The 22211-nt window shown below is 40.8% G+C and overlaps 1 protein-coding gene across 3 annotated transcripts in view; it reads right to left on the minus strand.

Moving 5' to 3' along the window:
* Positions 1-3480: 3480 nt before the first annotated feature.
* The window catches only part of LOC124251875 (zinc finger protein 791-like), a 43145-nt gene continuing 24414 nt past the window's right edge, over positions 3481-22211 (minus strand). For all 3 annotated transcript variants that reach the window (XM_046684802.1, XM_046684803.1, XM_046684801.1), the window contains 3 exons: positions 8620-8746; positions 8377-8437; positions 3481-7730 (listed from right to left, as the gene is read on the minus strand). In XM_046684802.1, the coding sequence (XP_046540758.1) occupies positions 6077-7730; positions 8377-8437; positions 8620-8653 (1749 nt within the window). In that variant the 5' untranslated portion in view covers positions 8654-8746 and the 3' untranslated portion in view covers positions 3481-6076. The remainder of the gene's footprint in view (positions 7731-8376; positions 8438-8619; positions 8747-22211) is intronic.

Raw genomic sequence — 22211 nt, forward strand, 5'->3', positions numbered from 1 at the left:
GTTAGAGACTGAGGGAGACAGAAGAGAAGGCTGATGAAGCCTCTGGGGTATAGGGCTGCGGGGAGGGAGAGACTGATGGAGTGCCTGTTATTTGTTGCCTCATCCAGAGTCAGTCGATTTTGTTAGTACAGTAGTCCCCCTTTATCTATGGTTTTGCTTTCCAAGGGTTCAGTTACCTGAGGCCAATTGTGGTCTGAAAACAATGGAAAATTCCAGAAATAAACAATCTGCAAGTTTTAAATTGTGCACTGTTCCGAGTAGCATGATGAAACCTTGAACCATCTTGCTCCATCCCACCTGGGACATGAATCTTCCCTTTGTCCAGTGTATCCACACCATAGATGCTACCCGCCCGCTAGTCACTTAGCAGCCATCGTGGTTATCAGCTTGACTGTCGCGGTAGCACAGTGCTTGTGTTCAAGTAACCCTTATTTTACTTAAAAATGGCCCCGAAGGGCAAGAACAGTGATGCTGGCCATTTGGATATGCCAAAGAGAAGCCATGAAGTGCTTTAAGTGAAAATATGAAAAGTTCTCAACTTATAAGTAATGAAAAAAATCATATGCTGAGGTTTCTAGTATCTATGGTTAAGAACGAATCTTCTGTGAAATTGTGAAGGAAAAAGAAATTTGTGCTAGTTTGTTGTGGCATCTCAAGTATTTATAGGAAAAAACAGTACAGATAGGGTTCAGTTCTGTCGGTTTCGGGCATCCATAGCCTTAGAACGTATCCCTTGCGGAAAAGGGAGGACCACTGTAATCTGTAAGTGGAGCTGACAATTGTGATAGTGGGGACTGCTGATGCTGAGGGGCATGTGTCCCCAAATATGATTCCTGCCACTGTTTCTTCTGCCCTCTCAGCTCACAGCTACCTGGTGGTACTGCAGAGAAATTTTTGAGTGGGACAGATGTGGCTTTCTAAAGATGCTTTTCACCTAGCAGAAGAGAGTAGGCTTCAGAGGAGACTTAGAGCTAGAAATAGCCTCAAGAGGGCCCTGGAAAACATCATGCTTGGGCCCATGAAATAGGCTGTTCCCGGGCAGGTGCCTCTTAGGAACTGTGGGATATGTCTTTATGTGTCAGACCCCAGCATTCCCAAAGATCTGACCAAGGGATCTGATTTAAAGTCAAGGACAGATTCTGGGAGTCCTCTCACTTCTCTCCAGTCATGTGTACAGGCAGAGGGCAGGTGCAGCCCTAGAGGGTGTTTCCTAAATTGAGATGAAATTGCATGAAAGGCCTGTTGGAGATGGAGTCCTTCCTCTCCAGTTCTCTCCAGAAGGATCCCAAGATGGTGAAAAGAAGTGCTGCACATGTAAAAATCAAGGTTTAAGAGAGTTTAACATTCTCTTACCATGTGGACGTGTCTCTGTTGTTTTCTGTTATTCTGGACATATAGACATACTATTTTAAGGGTAGCTATGCGTTCTCACAAATGTGTACTACCACCAAAAGATGGGGAGCATTTCATCACCCCAGAGCAGCACTCTGGTGGTGCCCTTCGTACTGATCTGTTCTAGGTCCCTATTTTGGCCTCTGCCTTTTCTGGAATGTAACATAAATAGAACACCACGTTGCCACATAGGCCCTGTTTGTAAGCTTTGGTGCCATATTTGTAAAAGTGCACAATGACACAAACTTTGCAGTGTTCTTCTGACAGTGCCCAGCAGAGGTGGTGGCACACACCAGGCCTTTAAAACTGAGATTCCATCACTGTGAGCTATAGGAGTCTGGTAGGACCCTGTTCTCCCTGTGCTCCACTTTCATTTGTAAGATGGGAGGAATGATTGGGGGAGCCATGGGACAACTGAGAAATAACTAGGAAATCGTGTGATCTATACCATGCAAAGAAACAAATTAGCACTGAAAATATGGAGGAAGTTTGGATTTCCTTTGCTCTTTAATAAAACACAAAGCTGATAATTTCCCCCACCCCTTATATGCTGGAAGTCTAAGAATATGGAAATAACTATGAACAGCAAAACGGGCTTTGTAACTTTGTGGATCATTGCAACAAAAAGCTTCCAGTTTTCCTTACAAAAGGTATTAAAAACTTCCCATTTTGTTCCAGGGCCAGCCTGGTGGTGTAGTGGTTAAGTTCACGCTCTCCACTTTGGAGGCCTGGGGTTTACAGGTTCGGATCCTGGGTGTGGACCTTGCACTGCTCATCAAGCCATGCTGTGGTGGCATCCCACATAAAATAGAGAAAGATGGGCACAGACGTTAGCTCAGGGCCAATCTTCCTCACAACCCCCCCACAAAACCCCAAAACAAACAAAAAAAACCTTCCTATTTTGAGGAAGTCAAACATACTTTCTTTTCCACTGAAAATGAGGATATTACTCGAAATGATACTATGTGTCTGTCTATAGCTCACTTCAATTATTCCTTGGATCATTATCCTCTAAACATCCATAGCTCTTTTTGGTGTTTCATCCAGGAAATCACACTGATCTTGCACAGATATCACTCTCCTCACAGGAAACCCATGATGGGCTACAAATGTGCAGATGATCAGCACCCTTCCTCAAACATGAAAGAACTCCATGGTTTCATGGGGTACATATCATGTCACTCAGAACATGTACCAGCAAAATCATAATGAAAATACAAAAGGCAATTTAAAGTCTTTTCAAATGTTAAATGTGAACATACACACCATAAACAGTGAAAACGGAAACTCTCAAGTCTCAGAAAACCCATGTTCAAACTTGTGCATTACTACCACATGCAGTAAACCATTTAATCATGGCAAAAATTAAGATCAACCACGTCTATGCCTTTATCTTTAAGGGGAACTATCACCATTAATCCCAGGAATGTGGGACTGTCTGTATTGCTCCCCAGTGTTTACATCTGTGCCTGAGCAGTTCCTCCAACAGTGTTTAAGATGTATTAGACGGTGAAAATGAAAATGATCAATGACGACACCTCACTCACTGAGGCCCCAACCCTCCACAGAGAAAACAGACACACACACTTCCAGCCTATTACCTCATGTCATTGTTTACTTCCCTTTAAAGCCCTATTTTCTATCTTATAAACTGAACTTGTGCCGTTTATAATCATTTCTCTCTTCCCACAAAAATATAAGCATCAGGACTGCAAGAACTTGTTTCATGCCTCTACAGAGTGTATAATGCCTTGATTATTTGTGCTAAAATTTGTATATTTTGAGGGCACAGTGCCTGGTAGAAGAGGAATGTGGAAAAATTAGCGTCAAGAGCATAGTTTTAGGCTGGCTCCATGGCCAAGTTCTTGCATCTGCTTCAGCGAAACCCTGGGCTACCGGTTTGGATCCTGGGTGCGGACCTACACCGCTCATCAAGCCACGCTGACGCAGCATCCCACATAGAACTAGAATGACCTACAACTAGGATATGCAGCTATGTACCAGGGCTCTGGGGAGAAAAAAAAAAAAGTATTACAAAATTTGCTAAGGAGCAAGTGACTTTATATATTTTAACTGAGGTACTTTACAGAAAACAGTGTCCCCATATACAACAGGAAATATTTCAGTGTTTAGATAAGAACTATTACATTACCAAAGATAGAATTAAGTTCACCTCTTCACAGTATACAATACATAGAGACATTCTGCTTACTTGGTCCCAGCCTCAGCACATAACATAAGCCTAAAATAAATTATGTAGGAAGATCTGCTGGGTACCCTCTCACTGATCCAGCCCATTATCATTTATAGTTTGTGATCATCTTTATTACGATGATTCATTACACCCCTCTCTTTGAATATGAGTGTGATCCTGGTTTTTGGCAAGAAGGCACTAACAAAACAATGATTTAAGTTTTTAATTAAGAACAAATGGAAATTAGTTTCAATAAAAATTAAACCATAGAATAAAAAATAAAACTTGCCTGAGGAAAAAATACCACATGGTAATACTGATTCAAAATGTATAATGATTAACGACAAAAATCACAAAGTTGACCTAAATATCTACAATTGCAAGGGATGTTTTAATTTACCCTATTGGGAAATGGGAAAGATAGTATTTGTTAGTATACAAGTTGTCCAGAACAATCGATAAAACATTTCTAAGTATACACCTACAGAAGCATTCGTTTGACAAAAAATCGAACATTGTTTTTTACATCACATACAATCAAACAACTAAAAATGTGCTGAGGAATCATGTTTGGCTCTGAGTAATCGGAAACACCCACAATCTGCCCGATAGGAGAAAGGTGCTAATTCTCACATGGAGGGACTGGGTCAGAGCAGTCGCTGCACAGGGCAGCGGAGAACAGACGCCCATGTGGCTCCTCTGACGGCACCACTGCAGCTGTCTGGGCGGAGCCAAGAATACACAGTCACTACAGGATTAACAGAACGAGATGTTTACTATACAAATCAGACCTTATACAAATACAGTCTAGAGAAAGGGGCATAGAGTTCCAGAGAACATTCTCAACCACCACAGTCTACATTTGTTGCCTGGTGGACACATGAGGGCTTGCAGGAAAATCCAACCTGTGTCAGATCTTGCTGTGGATCTTGTGCAGCTGTCTGTAGAAACCTACAGCTCTGAGAAAACAAGTCACATAGTTGGTGGTGGTATGAGGACACCCTTGACTGGCAGGGCAAAGAATCTGGAAAATGGGCTGAAAGAAGGTGTGTGAAACTCCTGTGCATCTGTCTGTCTCTGCACTGTGGTTCAAAGACTAAGGCCTTCACTGCCTTTCAAAAGTCACACAAGTGAAGCTACCAGTGAATTCTAACAGTGAGCCAGATAAAGAACAGGCTCTAGAAAATGTGGGTCACATCACCCATGTTGACACAACATTCCAGGAGAGCCCTCTCCAATTCTACATTTTAGTGTCTCATTACATGTTTATTTTCTTTCTTGGAAAATATAAAGGCTTACTGGTCTATCACATATGTCAATACAAAAATGAATGACAGTTTAAATGTAAACACTTAGAAAGGCAACTAGAAAAGTGACAATTCTATTTCATCTTACACACTTGAAGCACTGAGAGCAGTGACCACATCGCTCATGTTCGCTGTTGTATTTCTGGTGTCCGGGACAGTCACAGAGCAAGAGCTGAATGTTATTGGAGGGACAATAATAGCACAGTTGACTTTAGGGCTATCACATAATCACTCATTGTATTATGGGAAAAAGATACTCTAAATGGTGACATCAGAGTAATGTAGCAGGATTTTAATGCACTGATGGGTAAAAAAGTGTTCCTTTGGTGCAAAGATACTGTAGCTATGAATTTAAATCTAAAATAATTAGCCTTGTAAACATTTTAGGGTTGCTTCCTAAGTTTGAAGTTGATGTCAATAAAGATCTCTTTTCTTAATGTAAAGTCTATTATCCAAATCACAGTCAGAAAAATGACGAAGAGTGGAGGGAAAATGATGTAAATAGTAATTCCAGTGAGATTATGCTCTATGAAAACTTTGCACACTTAGAAATTTATGCCAACTATTTATCAATCAAGGAAAATGGAAGAAAGCTCTTCCAACAAAAAGTTTTTCCCATAAGAAAGGAAGAATATTTATAATGGGTAAGGAGTATCCAGTATCTGCAAGATGAGGCCAATAGGAAAATCCCAACAAATACCAAACTGTCATTTGATTCCGTGGCCCTTGCAGAACAATTTAAAAATTATATAAAACATTAACTCTATTGGCATATTACAATTGTATTTCAGTTCACCCATGGATCCAACAGACTTCAGAACAGAAAGACAAAAATTTTATGAGCTGATTTAAGGAAAAACACTATCTACTAAGCTTATATACTATTGCTTAAAGAATACTTACAGAATTGTCTCAACTCAATGTTCATCTGCAAAAGTAACAAGTAGAATCCACAGTCCAGGGACTGAGTTTCAGAATGAGCCACTGATAAATATATTTTTAACTTTAAAAACATTTCTTTCATGTTGTGAATTCTCTGGAGTATTATATGCAAATTAATTTGCATCAGGCTTTCCCATATTACTTACATCTTATAGCATTTCTCTCCAGTGGAGTTTTCACATGATTTTGAATATATTTGTTAAGATTGAAAACTTTCCTGTATTTATCAGTTATAAATTATCTATCCAGTGTGCATTCTCATGACATGTTTATGTAAGGATGTGGGCCAATTGAAAGCTTTCCCACAATGCTTACATTCAAGAAGCTTCTCTCCAGTGTGAATTCTTTCATGGCTTCTAAATGAACTTGGTCGACTGAAGGCTTTCCCACAGTCTTTACACTTATACGGTTTCTCTCCAGTGTGCACTCTCATGTGTCCTCTAAAAGTTGTGCGATAAATGAAGGCTTTTCCACATTCCTTACATTCATAGGGTTTCTCTCCAGTGTGAGTTCTTTCATGTACTTGAACATAACTGGAACAACTGAAAGCTTTACCACATATTTTACATTCATAAGGTTTCTCTCCAGTGTGAGTCCTTTCGTGTATTCGAAATGAACTGGGACAATTGAAGGCTTTACCACATTCCTTACATTTATAAGGTCCATCTCCTGTGTGTGTCATCATGTGTCTTCGAAAGCTTGTGAGAGAAACAAATGCTTTCCCACATTCCTCACATTTATAGGGTTTCTCTCCAGTGTGAGTTCTTTCATGTATCTGCAAGCCTAGAGCAGAACTGAAGGTTTTCCCACATTGTTTACATTCATAGGGTTTCTCTGCACTGTGAGTTCTTTCATGTCTTCGAAAGGAAGTGGGACAACTGAGGGCTTTACCACATTGCTTACATATATAGGGTTTCTCTCCAGTGTGAGTTCTCACATGGACTTGAAAAGTGGTGAGCCAGTGGAACGCTTTTCCACATTCCTTACATTGATAGGGTTTCTCTCCAGTGTGAGTTCTTTCATGTGTTCGAAAGGAACTGGAACAACTAAAGGCTCTCCCACACTGTTTGCATTCATAGGGTTTTTCTCCAGTGTGAGACCTTTCATGTATTCTATATGAACTTGGACAATTGAACGCTTTCCCACATTCCTTACATTTATATGGTCCAACTCCAGTATGTGTTATCATGTGTCTCTGAAAGCTTCCAAGAGAAATGAAGGCTTTCCCACATTCCTTGCAGTCATAGGGTTTCTCTCCAGTATGAGTTCTTTCATGTTTTCGAAGAGAACTGGGACAACTGAAGGCTTTACTACACTTTTTACATTCATAAGGTTTTTCTCCAGTGTGAGTCCTTTCATGACTTCGAAAGGAACTGGGACAACTGAGGGCTTTACCGCATTGTTTACATTCATAGGGTTTCTCTCCTGTGTGAGTCCTCTCATGTGTTTGAAAGGTTTGATGATATCTAAAGGCTTTTCCACATTGTTTACACTGATAGGGTTTCTCTCCAGTGTGAGTCCGCTCATGTTTGCGAACAGACTGGCGATATCTAAAGGATTTCCCACATTCCTTACATTTATAGCTTTTCTCCACACTGTGATTTCTTTCATGTTTTTGATAAGGCTGGAGATAACTGAAGGCTTTCCCACACTGCTTACATTTATAAGGCTTCTTTCCATATTCCTGATACTTGTATGGTTTGGGCGCAGTGTGACATCTCATGTGCCTCTTAAGGGATGAGTGACTCATGAAGACTTTCCCACAAGCACTGCACTCCCATGTTTTTACTTTGGTAGACGTTTTCTTGTTTAGATTGAGATTCGAAATACGGCTTATGTTTTCTCCACATTGACTACCCTCTTTACTTTCACAGGGTTTCCTTACCATACGACTCCTGTAAAAAAAAAAAATCAGGAGTACCTTATTAATGATTTCTTTATTAATGATTTTATATTTATTAGCACATATCAGAATTCTATTTTTAGCATTTCTAGAGAAAGTGTAGGTTTTCTGCCCTGTCTGAATTGTTTGAAAGTGAATATACTGCCTGTGCTGCAAGGTTTTATCAAAACAGTGATATTCTATACATGGAGTTTCTGATACTGTTTCCAAGTGAACTAGTTTGGAAACACTGAACATCAGTTACAATTAGGAAATACCTGAGCCAGCCCTGATGGCCTAGTGGTTAAAGTTTGGCGCTCTCACCACTTTGGTGGCCTGGGTTTGTTTCCCAGTCACGGAAGCATACCACATAGAAGAACTAGAAGGACTTACAACTATGACATAAAACTATACACTGGGGCTTGCGGAAGGGGGCAAAAAAAAGGAAAGAGGAAGACTGGCAACAGATGTTAGCTCAGGGTGAATCTTTCCCTGCCAAAAAAAAAAGCCAAAAAACCACAAAAAATGTTTTTGGTAAAAATTTTCTAAAAATGAATAAATTTCATGCTGGGCTGTTTTGTGCATGCTTGTTTTTAAATTTTCATGACATGTGAAGATCCCCTTGTGTGACATTGCTTTCCATTTTGCATGCAACTCACCTCAGTGTTCTTCCCTGGTTTTTATACTGATCTTCGATGTTACAGTCTTCCCATTTTTTCCCTAAAATGCAGACGCAGAAAAATCAGTAAATTACGGAAGAATTATATTACAGTTCCATAAGGAGCTCTGACCATGCCTGATTTATTTACCAAACTGTTCCCTTTTCTCATTCCAAATCACAGAATAATGCTGACAGGCAAGAAACATTTGCTCTCTAAGTGAAGGGAAGTTTTCGTCCTCACCTACTGAGGCCAGGTTCTTTAAGGTTTCCCGCATCACATCTCTGTAGAGCTTCTTCTGTGAAGGATCCAGTAAAGCCCACTCCTCCAGGGTGAAGTTCACAGCCACATCCTCAAAGACCACTGAGTCCTAAAACATACCACATCCGTACACAGGAAGATGGGTGAGACTGACAGTACTGGGACTCTACAGACAATTCATAAGAAGTTCACATATCATTCTGTGATCTCAAAATATGTATTCTATGACTTGGTCACCAGAGTTCTTACTCTATATAATCATTTACTCATAAATTTAATAGCAGCATGAACATGTGGAAATTATATTTTTACTATGATCACTTCAAATCTTATTCTGTAATGGTAGGGTCCAGAGCAAGTGGGAGGAATGAGAGAATTGCTATAGAAATGAAAAAAATATTTCCATTTTAAGACCATCAATTCCTTGTGAGAAAAACTCTTCCACCTCCTTCCTTATTACCCACCATACCATGCAGCACTCCATGCAGCACAGCACTCTACGATGCATGAAGTGCTAATGAACAAAACACAGTGAAGAACTGGAAGCTTTCTCTTCTATTCCCATCACCAAACATGAGATGCCAGGAGGCCTGTGGAAATCCAACTTATAACTAGGACCAGCTGGACACGTTACCCTGAAGTACTCCATCAGAAGTAGTCATGCAGTTGGCTGAATGAAAATATTCTTGTGGAGAACTATTAATTTTAACTTGTCCATAAAAATATATGTCACAGGTTCAGTTATTCCTTTTTATCTCTGTCCCATTTCATAAGGCCAGGAAGCTATTCAGAAGTTAGGGGGATGAGGGAGGCTGAAAGGGGTAAGGGGGCAAATCTGTATGGTGATGGATGGCAATTAGACTTTTGGTGGTGAACAAGATGTAGTCTATATAAAAGCTGAAATATAATGATGTATATCTAAAATTTACATAATGTCATCTCAAGAAAGAAAGAAGAAATAACTAATGATTTATAAGTAAATAAAAATTAGATTACCATAAAAAAGAGTTCAGGCATGGGAAAAAAGGCATGCCAACTCAGACCTCCACAAAAGTCTCTATACCCATGGGCCTCAGAGCTGCTTCTCACCGATGTTTAGCATATATGCACACATATACTGAGATGATAAAAAGCCACAGAGCTTCCAGCAAAACTGTTAACGGTGGACCCTGGGCCTTGCTGACCTTGAGGAACCAGATAAGAGTTGCAGTTTGCAAGTGAGTTCACTGAAGGCCACAATGGTTTGATGGTGAAGGTTCCCATCACATGAAACACATAAAGGGTTCAGCAGCAGTTTCCTCTAAAAGAACATAAAACTTTCCTTCTCCAATTTCAGGAGGCAGTGCTTCTCAACCAGCCACTCTAGTGGCCAACTCCCACTTCTCTCATTTCTGTGCCCTTGTGTGGTGCACAGGGACATGACAGCCCAACCTCTGGGCATAGGAATCCCTCAGCCACCTAATTCCCCTACATGCTAGACTCTGAAAAAGATCATTAACCCACTGATGTCCACATGTAGGGGATAGAGAAAAGGCTTCCACACAGTAATTCCAATGGTGGAGTTGACTCATTTGGTTAATGAACGGAACAGGAAATCCCGACTTCTTGGCGGGCCCATGGAGTACAGTGAGCTGCTTGGCGTGGCTCTAATTACTCTTTCTACAGTGGATCTGTAGCGCTTGCTAATAACAATGTCCTACTACCTACCGTGCAGAAGAGAGTGAACACAAGCAGGCCTGAGACTGCTGATCCTTAGGAATGCCTGCTCACAATGTTTGTCCTTCGTTGATATTTGGGAAGGGGATTTATCAGGGACCCCACCAACCTAACTGATAAAGAGTAACTCAGTGTGCCTAAACTGTTTACACAAAGAAAATGGTACACATGTTTTCTTGTTTTTATTTTGAAAATCTAAACTTTGGTCATGCTTGGCAGAGGGTGCCTGTATGATCTGTGCCCCCAACCACTCCGGGCACTGAGTCTCTTACAAGCTTCCCTGGAAGACAATATTTCACGTGTGTTGTCACCACTTGTAGCTTAGAGGGACTGAGCCCATCCTACGTTAGCACACTAGGAGAGGACGTCTGGAAGCCTGCTTGTGGTTTCCTCCAGAAGAAATTTAATTAGGCACTAAACAAGACTAATGAGTAATTATTTGATCAACCTAATGGAAAAATTTTAAAATTTTTATTGGATAACATCAAAGGAGAATAAAATAAGTGAAAATATGGCACATGTTCTTAGAAAGAACTCCATGTCACCATGATGTTACCTCTCCCAAAATATATCTTCATAAAATCCTATCAATCCCCCAAATGAGCTGTTTAGGAGTCAACAAAAACTGTTCCTCCAGGGGCCACATGGAGACTGAGCAGTTAAGTTCGCGCTCTGCTTCGGCCGCCTAGGGTTTTGCTGGTTCAGCTCCTGGGCACAGACATGTCACCGCTCATCAGGCCATGCTGAGGTGGCATCCCACACAGCACGACCAGAAGGACCTACAACTAGAATACACAACTATGTACTAGGCGGGCTTTGGGGAGAAGAAGGGAAAAACAAAACAAACTACTCCTCCAAATCTAATAGGAGGAACAGATATCAAAAAATGGTCAAAGTCTTCTGAAGAACAAAGTGGCGGCTTGCCTAATATAATCAAGATCTTCAAACTATAGTATTCCAGACAGCACAGTATTAGCAGAGAGGAAAACAAACAGACCAACAGAAAGGAAAAGCGTCTTCCATGTGCCGGTAACTAATGTGGAAAGTTGGTCAAGGTCAGAGCAAATGTCATGAATACCTCAATGCAGGGCAGGGACAAACTTACCTAAGTGGAAAAATGCATCGTATTCACATCTATTCCATGGACAATAGCCAATTCATTGTAGATTTAAATGTGAAAGGTGAAACTAGGACACTTTTAGAAGTCACAGGTAAATGCTTCATTCATCCAAAAACAGGGAGAATTTTCTCATGTAAAAAAAGAGCAAGCCCTAAAGCAAGAGACTGACCAATTCACACATATTGAAACTATGTATATATTTATATATAAAGACAAATAACAAGGTGGAAGAAAAATATCTGCAATATTAAAGGGCTAGTGTGCAGACTAAGACTACACACACAGCTAACAAATGGCAGAAGAACCAAAACATATTTTACAGGAGATGAAAGACCACATATGAAAAATGTCCACCTTCTTGGTAATAAGGAAATAAGCAAAATGTCAAGCAGATTACATTTCACACTGATTAGGACAAAAATCAATTTAACAATCCCAAGTGTTGATAACCGTAGTCAACAAATGCATAAATTAGGCACGAATGGAGGAAGCGTCAAAATGATACATTCCATTACCATTTCCTGTAAATTTCAACTTGATCTCGATCTACAGCTTAACAATTTTCCTCCAACATCCAGAGAATTTATTGTGTATTTGAACTGAGAGAGTGATACAGGAATGATAGGAGCTGTATTTTTATTTATATTTTTTAATTTTATTTATTTTTAAAGATTATATTTTTCCTTTTTCTCCCAAAGCCCCCCGGTACATAGTTGTGTATTTTTTTTAAAGACTAGCCCTGAGCTAACAACTGTTGCCAATCTTTTTTTTTCCCCCTGCTTTTTCTCCCCAAATCCCCCAGTACATAGTTGTATATTTTAGTTGTGGGTCCTTCTCGTTGTGGCACGGGCACGTGGGATGCTGCCTCAGCATGGCCTAATGAGTGGTGCCATGTCCATGCCCAGGATCTGAACCTACGAAACCCTGGGCCTCCGAAACAGAGTGCAAACTTAATCACTCGGCCACCGGGTCAGGCCCAGGAGCTGTTATTTGTAACAAGAGTAAAAATTAAACTTGAAAAAGCCCAAACATGCTAACCACTGAACAGCTGAGTAAGTTGCACGGTCCCTGGCCTCAGATACTAGCATGCAACAATGTGTGGAACACACTGTTGCAAAGAACCAACCAAAAAACCTTTCGAATGCAATTTCATTAACACTCATTTATTGAAAGGTCAAAGAAGGCAGAATTAAAAGAACACTGCTTAGTGAAAAGAATAGCTGGTAAAGGCATGACGAATAACTAGAGTCAAGACGGAGATCCCCTAGGAGGCAGGCTGGAGATGAGTCAGGAATGGGGACATCAGGAGACTCACCACTGCCCAAGGCCCGCTTACAAACCATGATGATTACAAAGATATTTACACTGTTATTTTTACTAAGTCTTCCAACAAAACATTTTGTATGTTCTTTTCCAAATATATTTGATGACAAAAATGTAAAGAATTAAGTTCAGGGAAGAACATAATTTCACTATATTTGTTTGCTCTGTGATGTGGCAATCTGAGTTTTAATTCACAGATTTTCGCACCAAAATTACTAACAAATGCCTACTTGGAAAGAATTGATTACATAATCTCACCATCATAAATAAAGTAGAGAACAGAGTCACAAATCATAAATAAGAAAAATCTAAGAAACCCAGCATAAGAAATTGCAGAAGTCAATGGGTAGGCTAAAACACACAGGACGAGAAACAAAGGAAACGCAGGACAACCAGAAAACGAGTGACGGAATGACAGCATTAAGCCCTCATGCATCAATACTCACCCTCAATGTAAACGGATTGAACTCTCCAATAAAAAGACACAGAGTGGCAAAATGGATTAAAGAACAAGATCCAACAATTTGTTGCCTCCAGGAAACACACCTCAGCCCCAAGGACAAACACAGACTCAGGGTGAAGGGGTGGAGGACGATACTTCAAGCTAATAGCAAGGAAAAAAAAGGCAGGTGTTGCAATTCTTATATCAGACCAAGTCGATTTCAAAATAAGACAGGTAAAGAGAGACACAGAGGGACAATATATAATGATGAAAGGGACACTTCATCAAGAAGAAATAACGCTTATAAATATCTATGCACCCAACACAGGAGCACCAAGATTCATAAAGCAACTATGAACAGACCTAAAGGAAGATGTTAAAAACAACACAATAATAGTAGGGGACCTCAACACCCCACTCACCTCAATTGACAGATCATCCAGACAGAAAATCAACAAGGAAATAGTGGAGCTAAATGAAAAACTAAAACAATTGGACTTAATAGACATATATAGATCACTTCACCCTGAAAGAGCTGAATACACATGGAACATTCTCAAGGATAGACCATATGTTGGGAAACAAGGCAAGCCTCTACAAATTTAAAAAAATTGAAATAATAACAAGCATCTTCTCTGATCATAGTGCTGTAAGGCTAGAAATTAATTACAAGAAAAAAGCTGAGAAAGGCACAAAGATGTGGAGACTAAACAACACACTACTGAACAAGCAATGGATCCTTGAAGAAATTAAATAAGAAATAAAAAAATACCTGGAAACAAATGAAAATGATAACATGCCATACCAACTCATATGGGATACAGCAAAAGCTGTATTAAGAGGAAAATTCATCGCAATACAGGCACATCTTAACAAACAAGAAAAATCCCAAATAAGCAACCTTAAAGCACACCTAACTGAACTAGAGAAAAAAGAACAAATGAAGCCCAAACTCAGCAGAAGGAGAGAAATAATAAAAATCAGAGCAGAAATAAATACTATTGAAACGAAAAAGACAGTAGAAAGGATCAATGAAACAAAGAGCTGGTTTTTTAAGAAGATAAATAAAATTGACAAACCACTAGCCAGACTTACAAAGAAAAAAAGGGAGAAAGCTCAAACAAAATCAGAAATGAGCGAGGAGAAATAACAACAGACTCTGCAGAAATACAACGGATTATAAGAGAATACTACAAAAACTATATGCCAACAGAATGGATAACCTAGAGGAAATGGATAAATTCTTGGACTCCTACAATCTCCCAAAGGTCACTCAAGAAGAGGCAGACAATTTGAACAGACCAATCACAAGGAAAGAGATTGAAACAGTAATCAAAAACATCCCAAAGAATAAAACCCCAGGACCAGATGGCCTTCCTGGGGAATTCTACCAAACTTTCAGAGAGGATTTAATACCTATTCTTTTCAAGCTATTCCAAAAAATTAGGGAAGATGGAACACTTCCTAACACGTTCTATGAGGCCAACATCACGCTGATACCAAAACCTGACAAGGACACCACAAAAAAAGAGAACTACAGGCCAATATCACTGATGAACATAGAGGCAAAAGTTCTAAACAAAATTTTGGCAACCAGAATTCAGCAACTCATCAAAAGGATCATACATCATGATCAGGTGGGATTCATACCAGGGACACAGGGATGGTTCAACATCCACAAATCAATCAACATGATACACCACATCAACAAACTGAGGAATAAAAACCACATGATCATCTCAATAGATGCAGAGAAGGCATTTGACAAGATCCAACAGCCATTTATGATAAAAACTCTGAAGAAAATGGGCATAGAAGGAAATTACCTCAACATAATAAAGGCCATATATGACAAACCCCTAGCCAACATCATACTCAATGGGCAAAAACTGAACGCCATCCCCCTGAAAACAGGAACGAGACAAGGATGCCCTCTATCACCACTCTTATTTAACATAGTACTGGAGGTCCTGGCCAGAGCAATCAGGCAAGAAAAAGGAATAAAAGCAATCCAAATAGGGAGGGAAGAAATGAAACTCTGTTTGCAGACGACATGATCTTATATATAGAAAACCCCAAAGAATCCATTGGAAAACTCTTAGAAGTAATCAACAACTACAGCAAAGTTGCAGGGTATAAAATCAATTTGCATAAATCAGTAGCTTTTCTATACTCCAGTAATGAACCCACAGAAAAAGAACTCAAGAACACAATACCATTCACAATCGCAACAAAAAGAATAAAATACCTTGGGGTAAATTTAACTAAGGAAATGAAGGACCTATATAATGAAAATTACAAGGCCTTTCTGAGAGAATTGGATGATGACATAGGAGATGGAAAGACATTCCATGTACATGGATTGGAAGAATAAACATAGTTAAAATGTCTATTCTACCTAAAGCAATCTACAGATTCAACACCATCCCAATCAGAATCCAAATGACATTCTTTATAGAATTAGAACAAAGAATCCTAAAATTCATATGGGGCAACAAAAGACCCCGAATTGCTAAAGCAATCCTGACAAAAAAAGAACAAAATGGGAGGCATCACAATCCCTCACTTCAAAACATACTACAAAGCTACAGTAATCAAAACAGCATGGTACTGGTACAAAAACAGGTGCACAGATCAATGGAACAGAATTGAAAGCCCAGAAATAAAACCACACATCTATGGACAGCTTATCTTTGACAAAGGAGCTGAGGGCATACAATGGAGAAAAGAAAGTCTTTTCAACAAATGGTGCTGGGAAAACTGGAAAGCCACATGTAAAAGAATGAAAATTGACCATTCTTTTTCACCATTCACCAAAATAAACTCAAAATGGATTAAAGACCTAAAGGTGAGACCTGAAACCATAAGGCTTCTGGAAGAAAACGTAGGCAGTACACTCTTTGACATCAGTATTAAAAGGATCTTTTCGGATACCATGCCTTCTCAGAGAAGGGAAACAATAGAAAGAATAAACAAATGGGACTTCATCAGACTAAAGAGCTTCTTCAAGGCAAAGGAAAACAGGATTGAAACGAAAAAACAACCCACTAACTGGGAAAAAATATTTGCAAGTCATATATCTGACAAAGGCTTAATATCCATAATATATAAAGAACTCTCACAACTCAACAACAAAACATCAAACAACCCAATCAAAAAATGGGCTGGAGACATGAACAGACATTTCTCCAAAGAAGATATACGGATGGCCAATAGGCACTTGAAAAGATGCTCATCATCGCTGATCATCAGGGAAATGCAAATCAAAACTACACTAAGATATCACCTTACACCCGTTAGAATGACAAAAATATCTAAAACTAATAGTAACAAATGTTGGAGAGGTTGCGGAGAAAAAGGAACCCTCATACACTGCAGGTGGGAATGCAAACTGGTGCAGCCACTACGGAAAACAGTATGGAGATTCCTCAAAAAATTAAAAATAGAACTACCATACGATCCAGCCATCCCACTACTGGGTATTTATCCAAAGAGCTTGAAGTCAGCAATCCCAAAAGTCCTATGCACCCAATGTTCATTGCAGCATTATTTACAATAGCCAAGACATGGAAGCAACCTAAGTGCCCATCAACAGATGAATGGATAAAGAAGATGTGGTACATATATACAATGGAATACTACTCAGCTGTAAAACAGAAGAAAAATCATTCCATTTGCAATAACATGGATGGACCTTGAGGGAATTACGTTAAGTGAAATCAGCCAGTGAGAGAAGGATAATCTGTGTATGACTCCACTCATATGAGGAATTTAAAATTATGGACTAAAAACAGTTTAGTGGATACCAGGGGAAAGGTGGGGTGGGGGGTGGGCACAAAGGGTGAAGTGGTGCACCTACAACATGACTGACAAACATTAATGTACAACTGAAATTTCACAACATTGTAACCTATCATTAACTCAATAGAAAAAAAGGAACAAATAATAAAAGAAGAATGAGATACTATTAGTCACTTATTACAATGGCTAAAATTCAAAACATTGACAGCAACAAACAATGGCAAAGATGTGGAGCAAAAGGAACCCTCATTCATCGCCGGTGGAGATGGAAAGTGGTATGCCTACTTTGAAAGATGGGCAGTTTCTTAAAAACTAAACCTATTTTTACCATACAATCCAGCAATCACGCTCCTTCGTCTTTCCCCAAATGAACTGAAATGGTGAACGCAAAAATAATCACTGGAATATCCATATAATGAAATATTATTCAGTGATAAAAAGGAAATGAGGTTATCAAGCCAAAAAGACATGGAAAAACTTTAAAATCAAATTGCTAAGTGAAGGCAGCCAATATGACATGGCTACACACTGTGTGATTCCAAGCATAGTTCTGGAAAGGACAAAACTATGAGACACTGAAAGCTCACTGGTTGCCAGGGATTTGGGGTGGGAGGGAGGGGTGAAGGAATACGGGAGCACAGGAGATTTTTAGGACAGTGCAAGTGTTCCATAGGATACAGAAATGATGGAGACATGTCATTTCACATTAGCCAAATCCCAGAGATTGTACAACACAGAGTCAACACTAATATAAACTATGAACTTTCGTGCATCAAATGTAACAAACGTACGACAGCAATATAAAATACAGAGCAAACTGTGTGGAGGCAGAGCAGTTACGTGGGAAGTCTCTCTACTTTCTGATCAAGTCTTCGGCAAACCTAAAACTGCTGTAAAGAAAAGTAAAGTCTATTAGGAAAAAACAAAAGATGAAGACAGATGCATTAATATTCATCCCTGATGAGTGGAAGAGGCCATCTTTCATTCAACTGATTTGAAGCTATTTCAAGAAGCCATTGTGATGCTGTCTGAGGCCTGCACCCTGAAACTTGGAGGAGAGGAGAACTTCTTCCATTGAAAGCCTTTTTCGAGAGCCCAGCATGGTATATTTGGAGAAGTGAAATGAGTGCCCTGCTTACTCTCCATAGTGTCTACAGCTCCGATGTGGATAAGGGGTGCTTGTGAGGCCTTGTATTGCAGACTTGGTACATGCGGAGACAAGTGTTACCTTGATTTACATTGTGGGTAACTGTGAGGCAAGAGATTCCCAGAATTCTTTTACCACAAGGGGCAATTCTTAAGAGAAACGTCCAAGAGTCTGTCAACACATGCTGATGAAGCCAACTGCTGGTCGGTGCTAGGATGACTGCCTGATGTCTGGTCAGCTATGTGGAACTTTGGGTTCCATCTTTTATCAGGATGCCTCGATTAAGGGATAAAAGCAGCAACTCTGCCTGAGCTCCATCGTGTATGAACGAGGTGACTTGTCCTTGAAGTCCATGAATTCCCATTGCTTTTCACTCAGGGAGTCCTAAGGAGCTCCCCAGGGAGCCTGGGGTTCTAGGAAAGGGGTGACGTCCTTCAAAACCATGGCATCAGGCAAGGGACTGAGGACAGGGAAGGCCACCCCCTCCTGCAGGTAGGATATCCCAGAGGGCCGAGGTTTGACTCCATCGTGTCTCTAGGGAGTCTCAGTAGCTGAGCTGAGCTCGTGGAGGGCTATTTACAGGTCCCAAAGCACAATGGGTAGCCTAGTAAGGGGTCACATACTCAGGGCTATCTATTTTTAGGACACCACTGTAAGCAGTGATAATTACAGCTCTAATGGCACACAGTCTGTGTGTGGCCTAGGGCAGTTAACTGCATCAGAAGCCTATGGACAACTTAAGGCCATCCCAGGTAACTTCAGGAGGCAAGGGGGGAGGTCACTGAAGCCTCTACTGTGAAACAGTTTCTGATGGCACTAAGGGGAGAGTACAGACAATGTTGTGGGTGCTGAGAGGGACAACAGTTATTTCTTCACTGTGTTAAGGAAGGAGCAGGCCCCAGGTTACCAAATAACTTTTAGGAATTTAAGCAAAGCACCACAGCCTCACATTATATATATGGTAATGGGCCGTCCCCTTTTTATGAGCTCTCTTCATCAATATTTTTATGCCCTGAATAGCCTCAGAAGAGGATGTCGTTAATGTCATGTCACACCTGTGCTCCGGGAGCAAGGGCGATGCAGTTCAGACCCTGCCTGCAGAGGCTGTGTGCACTGGCAATGGTGGTGAGGTTCCCTGACGGTAACCCAGTAAAGGGGCATCACGTCCCTTCAGAGGGGAAGGCCAAGTGCAGCTGAGAGGCTGTGGCACAGGACTGGACAGAACAGACTTAGCCGAATCTGTGACAGCAGAATGTTTACCAGTTGCTGACTGGGTGGAGTCAGTAATTTCCATGATGTTGGAGACTGGGTACGGGGCTTATCTGGTGTGACCACAGCCTCCAGGTTGCGGCAATCCACTGTGAGGTGTCGTTCATTCTTCCAGACTGAAGAACAGGCCAAATCTGGATGTTAAAAGCAGCAAGGAGGATAATCACTTCTTCATTAAGTAAGTGTTGTACGATGGTTTTCAACGCTTCAGGGCCTTGTTTAATTTACATTGGGCCATATTAAGTAATTTAACTGGGGAGGAAGGTCTGTGGGGTCCCATTTTATCACTATAATTTGAAAATGCCAAAGACTAAATTAAAATTTAATGTGTAATTCATTGGTTGGGACCTTCCCAGCTCACTATGGGATATTTTAAGACAATGGGTGCTATGACCCTGGAGAATTTAGCAAGACCATAGTTCTCTCATGGTTAAGGTGAAACATAGCTATCTGTCCTCTATATTATATTCATTAACTCCCCTAAGATTATTGGGGGTACCGTGCTTAAATTTAGTGGGCTCTCCAGGTACAACTGTAATCTGAACCCTAGTATCGATTATTTGTATGAAGGTTTGTGAATTACTGCACTACAGCAGATGGTCACATTAATTCAGAATCTGTGTTGTAGAGGCCTAAAGCCGAGCAGCACCCTTCCATATCTTTTCCTTTTTAAAATTTTATTTATTTTTCATCTTTTCTGGAATGTAAATTCTCTTAGTATATTTTAGATGTCCAATTGGGCCAAATTTTGGACCTGTTTCAGTATTTTTTCTTTTGTTCCCTCCCTCTTATCTTTCCCTGTTTTGTTTTCTGGTCACTGGATATACTTCAGAGGGGGGAATGTCCTGTTCACCCTGGTATTCCTGAATCTTTTCCTCCAGAGAGCCTCAAATCACTGCCGTCAGGGGTGGGGCCTCCCCCATGACGATTCATTGTCTTATAAAGTTTAAGGACTCTGGGCTTAAGTAGGATTTGAACTAATGCTTTTCCTGTGCCACAGGGGTGCCAAGGGTGTTGTCCCCTATAACCCCGAGGGTCAGGATCTTTGTGGCAGTAGAGGCAGGGGCAGTAGCAGAGGTACTGAAGGGGCCTGGGGAGCCCTCTGGTATTAGGAGTGTGGACTCAGCCCACCACCTATGGTTGCACCCGGCCCCCCCACTTCCTAAAGATAGAGAATATCTTTAAATAACTGCTCTTTCAGGAGCTACTACCCAATGGGCCCACCTCCTACACAGGGTCTACTTCCCCTCTCCCACCTGTGCCCTAGACACTGGGGCCAACATAGCCTCTCTGTCACAGCTTCACTCTGACACAGATAAATCCTGACAAAGATATTGACCCAGGGTCTATTTAAGAAGGGCCTCAATCCCATAGTCCTGCTCTCAAATGCCTAGCAATTCTCAAAGCTGCCAACCTGAGGTTGGTGTGTCAACAATGCAACACGGGGCAGCGCACCTCACAGCACGAGCTCCCCAGCAGGCAGCAGCCCACAGTGCATGCCGCCACCAGGCAGCAGAGCAGAGGAGCAAGTCAGAGAAAGAGAAGACAGACCCACGGGTGGGGTCATGTCTGGACATGGTGCTCAGGGTGCCAACTGTTATGGTCACCTGCAGAGGGGTGGTTCCCTTGCTGAGACTGATGCTGGGTGGCACGCACACACACAGGGTAGGAAAAGGCTTAGGACTCATGTAACACAGGTCGGAGGGGAGGGCCGGGCCAGCTTTGCAAGCAGCTCTGACAGGGCTGAGAAAGCAAGGAATGGAGCTTGGCTTGGGGGTTCACTGGGCCTGGGGGGGGGGCGGGGCAAGAGCTCTGCACACAGGCAGGGGCTGGGGTGGTGGGAATCTCCTGCCTGCTCTAGAGGAGAGAATACCCAGGCTTCTCCTCAGCTTGTCCAGGTGGGGGCACAAGGGAAGAGGGTGGGTGAGGTTTAGGCTGTGAGCAGTCACCCAAAATGTGGAGTCTCACTGCTCACTACAAGGACAAAGTGGGTAAGAAAAATATGCATTCTCAAGTGCTTCATTTATATAAAGCAATGCTGACAGGAGGCTCAGGAAACGGTCCATACTGGTTCTCTGAAGGAGGCTGAAGCTCGAGCCCTGGAGGGACTGGGAGGTTCCGGCAGGGAGTCCACTGTAGACTCTCTTATCTGACCAATTTTTGCTAACTTTCACATGCATCGTTATTTAAAATAAACTGAGGAATTTCTACAAACCATATTTTTCTATTTAATAGCTTTTATTTTTAATTTACTTCTGCTTTTAAAATTTTAATTTTAAACTTATTAAATTTTCACTTTTCTACATAGGAAACCATTCTAAGATTTAATCCTTCAAACACTAATGCTTGTAAGAGTTTAAACCACATGAAATGAAAAACTTCCAATTTCTTTCTAACTAAAATCACAAGCAGCATCGTAGTTTCTCCTTCTCTCTCACTGCGGGGGATATTTCAGGAGTAAGCAACACATTATAACGCAGGAGGAATTTGGGTCTAACCCATGAAATGCTTTAAGATTTTCAAAGATTTATGTAAGTTTTGAGTAGTTTTCCTCCTATCAATTAAAACAGGAATTCATTTATCTTACGCCTTAACAATACTATAGCATTTAAAATGTCAAAGCTCTCTGGGGACATGCACATAGAAAAACTGACCTAAAAATGTAAAATCCACCTGAGAGCTCAAAAACACGCATCTAATATCTTGAGGATCTCTTGTCTAAAAGGAACAAATATTCTGGTTGGTTCCAGAATTTC

Source organism: Equus quagga, chromosome 14 (genome assembly GCF_021613505.1).
Source record: "Equus quagga isolate Etosha38 chromosome 14, UCLA_HA_Equagga_1.0, whole genome shotgun sequence".
NCBI lineage: Eukaryota > Metazoa > Chordata > Mammalia > Perissodactyla > Equidae > Equus > Equus quagga.